Source organism: Oncorhynchus mykiss, chromosome 10 (genome assembly GCF_013265735.2).
Source record: "Oncorhynchus mykiss isolate Arlee chromosome 10, USDA_OmykA_1.1, whole genome shotgun sequence".
In the NCBI taxonomy this organism is placed as follows: domain Eukaryota; kingdom Metazoa; phylum Chordata; class Actinopteri; order Salmoniformes; family Salmonidae; genus Oncorhynchus; species Oncorhynchus mykiss.
The window spans coordinates 82,950,537-82,960,599 of record NC_048574.1 but is presented as its reverse complement, the minus strand read 5'-3'; the positions used below and the strand labels follow the sequence as shown (position 1 = coordinate 82,960,599).

Sequence of the window (10,063 nt, the reverse complement as noted above, 5' to 3'; positions counted from 1 at the left end):
CTGTGAGTTAATGTGTTTACATCTAAAACGTGGCGTGTGGCCTCATAACGACAGACTGTACGCAGTAGCTTGGAGTTAATGTGTTTACATCTAAAACGTGGCGTGTGGCCTCATAACGACAGACTTTACGCAGTAGCTTGGAGTTAACGTGTTTATATATGAAACGTGGCGTGTGGCCTCATAACGACAGACTTTACGCAGTAGCTTGGAGTTAACGTGTTTATATATGAAACGTGGCGTGTGGCCTCATAACGACAAGACTTTACGCAGTAGCTTGGAGTTAACGTGTTTATATATGAAACGTGGCGTGTGGCCTCATAACGACATACTTTACGCAGTAGCTTGGAGTTAACGTGTTTATATATGAAACGTGGCGTGTGGCATAACGACAAGACAGGAGTTGGAGGACAAGGGAAATAAAACCTCGAAAGTTAATCAATACCAATATATTTTCCAATGCATCCTCTCTGGTTAGGATATGTTAATTGTTAATTGGAAAAAGGACCCTATATTATTCTCTGTAGACGTATAACGGGCATAGTAACTATTTTGTCAAAAGGTTCTCCGTCATGACTATGAGTCGACTTGTTATGGAACGAAATAATTGTGCGTCATGTTTATCGAAAGGAAAGTAGTGAGAAATTACCGACACCGTAGGGTGTCGTTCAGTTCTCTTGAACGTTTGCTACGTTCCGGAACAATTTGTACTGTAGGACACGTTTCCACAAAACGTTCTCGAACGGGGCTTTTGGAGGTACGTTTGCTCTCCGTTCGGTGGGTGTGGCTTCAAGCAATGAGTGACGTGTTTCAACGGTAGTGGCCATGCTGACCCCCCCCCCCCCCCCCAAAACCACAACATCACCGTTTGTACAGCACCGTTTCCGTTCAATAACACGTTCCAGAACGTAACAATGTACTGAACGCAGCCCGTGAGTCAGATGAACCGTTCCTTCCCACGCCGGTATGGGGGATACACCACGAGACGAGAGCGTTAAAGGGGGATGGGGGGCGGAGCAGATGAACGGATGCTGCCACACTATAGCACCTGCTTTAATTCATTAACTAATTTCACCTTTATTTAACAAGGAAAGTCAGTTATGAATAAATTATTATTTACAATGACCGCCTACCAAAAGACAAAACGGCCTCCTGCGGAAGGGGGGCCTGGGATTAAAAATATAAATATAGGGGAAAAAAACACTCACCACAACAAGGAGAGACAACACAACACGACATAAAGACTGGTTGCCAACCAACTAAAACACACACACACTGTGACTTGATTTGATTGTGTTCCAAAAGTGAACAGACAATGTTCTTTATTGAAAATATAATTTGTAAAAAAAATAAAAAAAATAATACATAAGAAAATAAATCAACAATTATGAAAATAAAAATATACCCTTTCCTTTGGTAGCCTACAATTCCCTTTTAGGAGTCAGTCCCTAACCCTAACCCTTTAGGAGTCAGTCCCTAACCCTAACCCTTTAGGAGTCAGTCCCTAAACCCTTTAGGAGTCAGTCCCTAACCCTTTAGGAGTCAGTCCCTAACCCTTTAGGAGTCAGTCCCAAACCCTTTAGGAGTCAGTCCCTAACCCTTTAGGAGTCAGTCCCTAACCCTTTAGGAGTCAGTCCCTAACCCTTTAGGAGTCAGTCCCTAACCCTTTAGGAGTCAGTCCCTAACCCTTTAGGAGTCAGTCCCTAACCCTAACCCTTTAGGAGTCAGTCCCTAACCCCTAACCCTTTAGGAGTCAGTCCCTAACCCTTTAGGAGTCAGTCCCTAACCCTTTAGGAGTCAGTCCCTAACCCTTTAGGAGTCAGTCCCTAAACCCTTTAGAAGTCAGTCCCTAACCCTTTAGGAGTCAGTCCCTAAACCCTTTAGGAGTCTGTCCCTAGCCCTTTAGGAGTCAGTCCCTAACCCTTTAGGAGTCAGTCCCTAAACCCTTTAGGAGTCAGTCCCTAAACCCTTTAGGAGTCAGTCGCTAGCCCTTTAGGAGTCTGTCCCTAAACCCTTTAGGAGTCAGTCCCTAACCCCTAACCCTTTAGGAGTCAGTCCCTAACCCTTTAGGAGTCAGTCCCTAACCCTTTAGGGGTCAGTCCCTAACCCTTTAGGAGTCAGTCCCTAAACCCTAACCCTTTAGGAGTCAGTCCCTAACCCTTTAGGAGTCAGTCCCTAACCCTAACCCTTTAGGAGTCAGTCCCTAAACCCTAACCCATTTAGGAGTCAGTCCCTAAACATTTAGGAGTCAGTCCCTAAACCCTAACCCTTTAGGAGTCAGTCCCTAACCCTTTAGGAGTCTGTCCCTAACCCTAACCCTTTAGGAGTCAGTCCCTAACCCTTTAGGAGTCAGTCCCTAACCCTTTAGGAGTCAGTTCCTAACCCTTTAGGAGTCAGTCCCTAACCCTTTAGGAGTCAGTCCCTAACCCTTTAGGAGTCAGTCCCTAACCCTTTAGGAGTCAGTCCCTAAACCCTAACCCATTTAGGAGTCAGTCCCTAACCCTTTAGGAGTCAGTCCCTAACCCCTAACCCTTTAGGAGTCAGTCCCTAACCCATTTAGGAGTCAGTCCCTAACCCTTTAGGAGTCAGTCCCAAACCCTTTAGGAGTCAGTCCCAAACCCATTTAGGAGTCAGTCCCTAACCCTTTAGGAGTCAGTCCCTAACCCCTAACCCTTTTAGGAGTCAGTACCTAACCCTTTTAGGAGTCAGTCCCTAACCCATTAGGAGTCAGTCCCTAACCCTTTAGGAGTCAGTCCCTAACCCTTTAGGAGTCAGTCCCTAACCCTTTAGGAGTCAGTCCATAACCCCTAACCCTTTAGGAGTCAGTCCCTAACCCTTTAGGAGTCAGTCCCTAACCCTAACCCTTTAGGAGTCAGTCCCTAACCCTAACCCATTTAAGAGTCAGCACCTAACCCATTTAGGAGTCAGTCCCTAACCCTTTAGGAGTCAGTCCCTAACCCTTTAGGAGTCAGTCCCTAACCCCTAACCCTTTAGGAGTCAGTCCCTAACCCTTTAGGAGTCAGTACCTAACCCATTTAGGAGTCAGTCCCTAACCCTATAGGAGTCAGTCCCTAACCCTTTAGGAGTCAGTCCCTAACCCTAACCCTTTAGGAGTCAGTCCCTAACCCTAACCCTTTAGGAGTCAGTCCCTAAACCATTTAGGAGTCAGTCCCTAACCCTTTAGGAGTCAGTTCCAAACCCTTTAGGAGTCAGTACCTAACCCATTTAGGAGTCAGTTCCTAACCCTTTAGGAGTCAGTCCCTAACCCATTTACGATTCCCTCTATAGAGAATAGGGGGCCATTTGGATTCCCTCTATAGAGAATAGGGGGCCATTTGGATTCCCTATATAGAGAATAGAGGGCCATTTGGATTCCCTATATAGAGAATAGAGGGCCATTTGGATTCCCTCTATAGAGAATAGGGGGCCATTTGGATTCCCTATATAGAGAATAGGGGGCCATTTGAATTCCCTATATAGAGAATAGGGGGCCATTTGGATTCCCTATATAGAGAATAGGGGGCCATTTGGATTCCCTATATAGAGAATAGGGGGCCATTTGGGACAGCCATAAAGTAGAACAAAACCAAACACTGTTTCTGTCAACACTGTCAACACTCTTCGATCTAATGTATAAACGGCCCAGATATCACTTCTGATCTAATGTATAAACGGCCCAGATATCACTTCTGATCTAATGTATAAACGGCCCGGTTATCACTTCTGATCTAATGTATAAACGGGCCAGATATCACTTCTGATCTAATGTATAAACGGCCCAGATATCACTTCTGATCTAATGTATAAACGGCCCGGTTATCACTTCTGATCTAATGTATAAACGGCCCGGTTATCACTTCTGATCTAATGTATAAACGGGCCAGATATCACTTCTGATCTAATGTATAAACGGCCCGGTTATCACTTCTGATCTAATGTATAAACGGCCCAGATATCACTTCTGATCTAATGTATAAACGGCCCAGATATCACTTCTGATCTAATGTATAAACGGGCCAGATATCACTTCTGATCAAATGTATAAACGGCCCAGATATCACTTTTGATCTAATGTATAAACGGCCCGGTTATCACTTCTGATCTAATGTATAAACGGCCCAGATATCACTTCTGATCTAATGTATAAACGGCCCAGATATCACTTCTGATCTAATGTATAAACAGGCCAGATATCACTTCTGATCAAATGTATAAACGGGCAAGATATCTTCTCTTAAAATGATATAACTTCTCTTAAATGTAAATAACCCCACACATTCACCATTACAGAAACATCATGTTAAGATAAATGATATACACTTAGATTGACATGGTTTTATAAAATCTAAAAATCTACATTTAATATAATTTAAAATGAACTCTCGCTCTGTCATTGTTTGTAAATCCTGATAAAGTTTCATACAAAAACAAAAATATTGTACAAACATGGCAACAGTGAAGACATAAAAATAGATTAAGACAATTTCTTCGGCAGCTATTAAAATAATTGTTAGAGACAGGGAGAGACAGACAGACAGAGAGAGACAGGGAGAGACAGACAGACAGAGAGAGACAGGGAGAGACAGACAGACAGACAAAGAGAGAGAGAGAGAGAGAGAGAGAGAGAGAGAGAAAGAGGGAGACACAGAGAGAGACAGAGAGAGAGAAAGAGAGAGACAGAGAGAGAGAGGTAGAGCGAGACAGAGAGAGAGACAGAGAGAGAGACAGAGAGAGAGAGACAGAGAGAGAGAGAGAGAGAGAGAGAGAGAGACAGAGAGAGAGAGAGACAGAGAGAGAGAGATACAGAGAGAGAGAGAGACAGAGAGAGAGACAGAGAGAGAGAGAGAGACAGAGAGAGAGAAGGGTGTGTTTTTTGTGTATGTGAGAGAGGAAGTGGTAGAGGTAGATTCCAGGGGAGAGGGGGAGGAGACAGTAGTGTCTGGATAAGGACAGTCAGTCACATCACAGCTTCATCTCAGTTCAGACACACCAACAACAGACCTGGCTTAGGCTCAGTAAACCTGGGGAGAGAGGCAGAGAGAGAGAGAGGGTGTAGAAAAAGAGGGGGAGAGGGGGGGAGAGAGAGGGTGAGTGTGTCGCGTTACCTAGTATTGACATAATGATTGTGTGTGTCCCTGTAGCCCAGTGTGTGTGTTGAGGTACCTGTAGCCCAGTGTGTGTGTTGAGGGACCTGTAGCCCAGTGTGTGTGTTGAGGTACCTGTAGCCAGTGTGTTGAGGTACCTGTAGCCCAGTGTGTGTGTGTACCTGTAGCCAGTGTGTTGAGGTACCTGTAGCCCAGTGTGTTGAGGTACCTGTAGCCAGTGTGTTGAGGTACCTGTAGCCCTGTGTGTGTGTGTGTACCTGTAGTCCAGTGTGTTGAGGTACCTGTAGCCCTGTGTGTGTGTGTGTACCTGTAGTCCAGTGTGTTGAGGTACCTGTAGCCCTGTGTGTTGAGGGACCTGTAGCCCTGTGTGTGTGTGTGTGTACCTGTAGCCCAGTGTGTTGAGGTACCTGTAGCCCAGTGTGTTGAGGTACCTGTAGCCCTGTGTGTTGAGGTACCTGTAGCCCTATGTGTGTGTACCTGTAGCCCTGTGTGTGTGTGTGTGTGTGTGTGTGTACCTGTAGCCCAGTGTGTGTACCTGTAGCCCAGTGTGTGTGTACCTGTAGCCCAGTGTGTTGAGGTACCTGTATCCCAGTGTGTGTGTTGAGGTACCTGTAGCCCAGTGTGTTGAGGTACCTGTAGCCCTATGTGTGTGTACCTGTAGCCCTGTGTGTGTGTGTGTGTGTGTGTGTACCTGTAGCCCAGTGTGTGTACCTGTAGCCCAGTGTGTGTGTACCTGTAGCCCAGTGTGTGTGTTGAGGTACCTGTAGCCCAGTGTGTGAGTTGAGGTACCTGTAGCCCAGTGTGTGTGTTGAGGTACCTGTAGCCCAGTGTGTGTGTTGAGGTACCTGTAGCCCAGTGTGTGTGTGTGTGTACCTGTAGCCCAGTGTGTTAAGGTACCTGTAGCCCAGTGTGTTGAGGTACCTGTAGCCTAGTGTGTTGAGGTACCTGTAGCCCAGTGTGTGTGTTGAGGTACCTGTAGCCCAGTGTGTGTGTTGAGGTACCTGTAGCCCAGTGTGTGTGTTGAGGTACCTGTAGCCCAGTGTGTGTGTGTGTGTGTACCTGTAGCCCAGTGTGTTAAGGTACCTGTAGCCCTGTGTGTTGAGGTACCTGTAGCCCAGTGTGTTGAGGTACCTGTAGCCCAGTGCGTGTGTTGAGGTACCTGTAGCCCAGTGTGTGTGTTGAGGTACCTGTAGCCCAGTGTGTGTGTTGAGGTACCTGTAGCCCTGTGTGTTGAGGTACCTGTAGCCCAGTGTGTTGAGGTACCTGTAGCCCAGTGCGTGTGTTGAGGTACCTGTAGCCCAGTGTGTGTGTTGAGGTACCTGTAGCCCAGTGTGTGTGTTGAGGTACCTGTAGCCCAGTGTGTGTGTACCTGTAGCCCAGTGTGTGTGTTGAGGTACCTGTAGCCCAGTGTGTGTGTTGAGGTACCTGTAGCCCAGTGTGTGTATGTAAAGGTACCTGTAGCCCAGTGTGTAAAGGTACCTGTAGCCCTGTGTGTTGAGGTAGTCTATGACAGCAGGGCGGATACGAGCCACTCCTCCCTGGCTGTGGTTCCCTCTTCCTGTTATAACTGACAGCTGAGACCTACACACACCCTGCTGACACTCTATATTCACACACACACACACACACACACACACACACACACACACACACACACAGGGAAAGGAGGAGAACATGTGGTCACATTTAGGGAACAAAACTCTGTGGTCTTCCTCTCTAACTCCTCTTCATCACACAGCCTGGAGGTCTAGCTAGGTGTACCTGTGGTCTTCCTCTCTAACACCTCTTCATCACACAGCCTGGAGGTCTAGCTAGGTGTACCTGTGGTCTTCCTCTCTAACACCTCTTCATCACGCAGCCTGGAGGTCTAGCTAGGTGTACCTGTGGTCTTCCTCTCTAACACCTCTTCATCACGCAGCCTGGAGGTCTAGCTAGGTGTACCTGTGGTCTTCCTCTCTAACACCTCTTCATCACACAGCCTGGAGGTCTAGCTAGGTGTACCTGTGGTCTTCCTCTCTAACACCTCTTCATCACGCAGCCTGGAGGTCTAGCTAGGTGTACCTGTGGTCTTCCTCTCTAACACCTCTTCATCACGCAGCCTGGAGGTCTAGCTAGGTGTACCTGTGGTCTTCCTCTCTAACACCTCTTCATCACTCAGCCTGGAGGTCTAGCTAGGTGTACCTGTGGTCTTCCTCTCTAACACCTGTGACAGGTGGAGTAAGGCCTCGTCGACATGCAGTCCGTGGAGATCTAGAACGTTCTGAGGCAGCAGGGAGGAGTTGACCCGCTCAAAGATCTGGGCCGCCGCTCGGTGATTGGCTTCATGCATCTTCTGACCATGGAGATGACCCTGACACACACACACACACACACAGCTTTTAGACAGGTGTTGTCACGATACCATGGGGGGGACTGTACCAAAACGATACCATGGGGGGGACTGTACAAAAACGATACCATGGGGGGAGACTGTACCAAAACGATACCATGGTGGGAGACTGTACCAAAACGATACCATGGGGGGGACTGTACCAAAACGATACCATGGGGGGGACTGTACCAAAACGATACCATGGGGGGGACTGTACAAAAACGATACCATGGGGGGGACTGTACCAAAACGATACCATGGTGGGAGACTGTACCAAAACGATACCATGGGGGGGACTGTACCAAAACGATACCATGGGGGGGACTGTACAAAAACGATACCATGGGGGGAGACTGTACCAAAACGATACCATGGGGGGGACTGTACCAAAACGATACCATGGGGGGGACTGTACAAAAACGATACCATGGGGGGAGACTGTACCAAAACGATACCATGGTGGGAGACTGTACCAAAACGATACCATGGGGGGGGAGACTGTACCAAAACGATACCATGGGGGGGGAGACTGTACCAAAACGATACCATGGGGGGAGACTGTACCAAAACGATACCATGGGGGAGACTGTACCAAAACGATACCATGGGGGGGACTGTACCAAAACGATACCATGGGGGGGACTGTATCAAAACGATACCATGGGGGGGACTGTACCAAAACGATACCATGGGGGGGACTGTACCAAAACGATACCATGGAGGGGAGACTGTACCAAAACGATACCATGGGGGGGAGACTGTACCAAAACGATACCATGGGAGGGACTGTACCAAAACGATACCATGGGAGGGACTGTACCAAAACGATACCATGGGGGAGACTGTACAAAAACGATACCATGGGGGGGACTGTACCAAAACGATACCATGGAGGGGAGACTGTACCAAAACGATACCATGGGGAGACTGTACCAAAACGATACCATGGGAGGGACTGTACCAAAACGATACCATGGGAGGGACTGTACAAAAACGATACCATGGGGGGAGACTGTACCAAAACGATACCATGGGGGGAGACTGTACCAAAACGATACCATGGGAGGGACTGTACCAAAACGATACCATGGGGGGGACAGTACCAAAACGATACCATGGGGGGAGACTGTACCAAAACGATACCATGGGGGGAGACTGTACCAAAACGATACCATGGTGGGGACTGTACCAAAACGATACCATGGGGGGAGACTGTACCAAAACGATACCATGGGAGGGACTGTACCAAAACGATACCATGGGAGGGACTGTACAAAAACGATACCATGGCGTCCCTGTCTGTAACCCCCCCCCCCCCCCACCCACCTGTTGTCCATAGTAGGAGGCTACATCTCTGTGTCCCTGTCTGTAACCCCCCCCCCCCCCCCACCTGTTGTCCATAGTAGGAGGCTACATCTCTGTGTCCCTGTCTGTAACCCCCCCCCCACCTGTTGTCCATAGTAGGAGGCTACATCTCTGTGTCCCTGTCTGTAACCCCCCCCCCCACCCACCTGTTGTCCATAGTAGGAGGCTACATCTCTGTGTCCCTGTCTGTAACCCCCCCCCCCCCACCTGTTGTCCATAGTAGGAGGCTACATCTCTGTGTCCCTGTCTGTAACCCCCCCCCCCACCCACCTGTTGTCCATAGTAGGAGGCTACATCTCTGTGTCCCTGTCTGTAACCCCCCCCCCCCCCACCCACCTGTTGTCCATAGTAGGAGGCTACATCTCTGTGTCCCTGTCTGTAACCCCCCCCCCCCCACCCACCTGTTGTCCATAGTAGGAGGCTACATCTCTGTGTCCCTGTCTGTAACCCCCCCCCCCCCACCCCCACCTGTTGTCCATAGTAGGAGGCTACATCTCTGTGTCCCTGTCTGTAACCCCCCCCCCCCCACCTGTTGTCCATAGTAGGAGGCTACATCTCTGTGTCCCTGTCTGTAACCCCCCCCCCCCCCACCTGTTGTCCATAGTAGGAGGCTACATCTCTGTGTCCCTGTCTGTAACCCCCCCCCCCCCCACCTGTTGTCCATAGTAGGAGGCTACATCTCTGTGTCCCTGTCTGTAACCCCCCCCCACCCACCTGTTGTCCATAGTAGGAGGCTACATCTCTGTGTCCCTGTCTGTAACCCCCCCCCCCCACCTGTTGTCCATAGTAGGAGGCTACATCTCTGTGTCCCTGTCTGTAACCCCCCCCCCCCCACCCACCTGTTGTCCATAGTAGGAGGCTACATCTCTGTGTCCCTGTCTGTAACCCCCCCCCCCCCACCCACCTGTTGTCCATAGTAGGAGGCTACATCTCTGTGTCCCTGTCTGTAACCCCCCCCCCCCACCCACCTGTTGTCCATAGTAGGAGGCTACATCTCTGTGTCCCTGTCTGTAACCCCCCCCCCCCACCCACCTGTTGTCCATAGTAGGAGGCTACATCTCTGTGTCCCTGTCTGTAACCCCCCCCCCCCACCCACCTGTTGTCCATAGTAGGAGGCTACATCTCTGCGTCCCTGTCTGTAACCCCCCCCCCCCCCACCCACCTGTTGTCCATAGTAGGAGGCTACATCTCTGTGTCCCTGTCTGTAACCCCCCCCCCCCCCCCA

The 10,063-nt window shown here is 49.2% G+C and overlaps 1 protein-coding gene across 1 annotated transcript in view; it reads right to left on the bottom strand.

Annotated features, from left to right (window-relative positions):
• Positions 1 to 4,786: 4,786 nt before the first annotated feature.
• The window catches only part of LOC110512617 (NEDD4-binding protein 2), a 50,084-nt gene continuing 44,807 nt past the window's right edge, over positions 4,787 to 10,063 (bottom strand). Inside the window, exons 18-20 of the mRNA XM_036989409.1 lie at positions 7,284 to 7,452; positions 6,582 to 6,705; positions 4,787 to 5,018 (exon numbers count right to left, since the gene is read on the bottom strand). Coding sequence (XP_036845304.1) covers positions 4,973 to 5,018; positions 6,582 to 6,705; positions 7,284 to 7,452 — 339 coding nt within the window. The 3' untranslated portion in view covers positions 4,787 to 4,972. The remainder of the gene's footprint in view (positions 5,019 to 6,581; positions 6,706 to 7,283; positions 7,453 to 10,063) is intronic.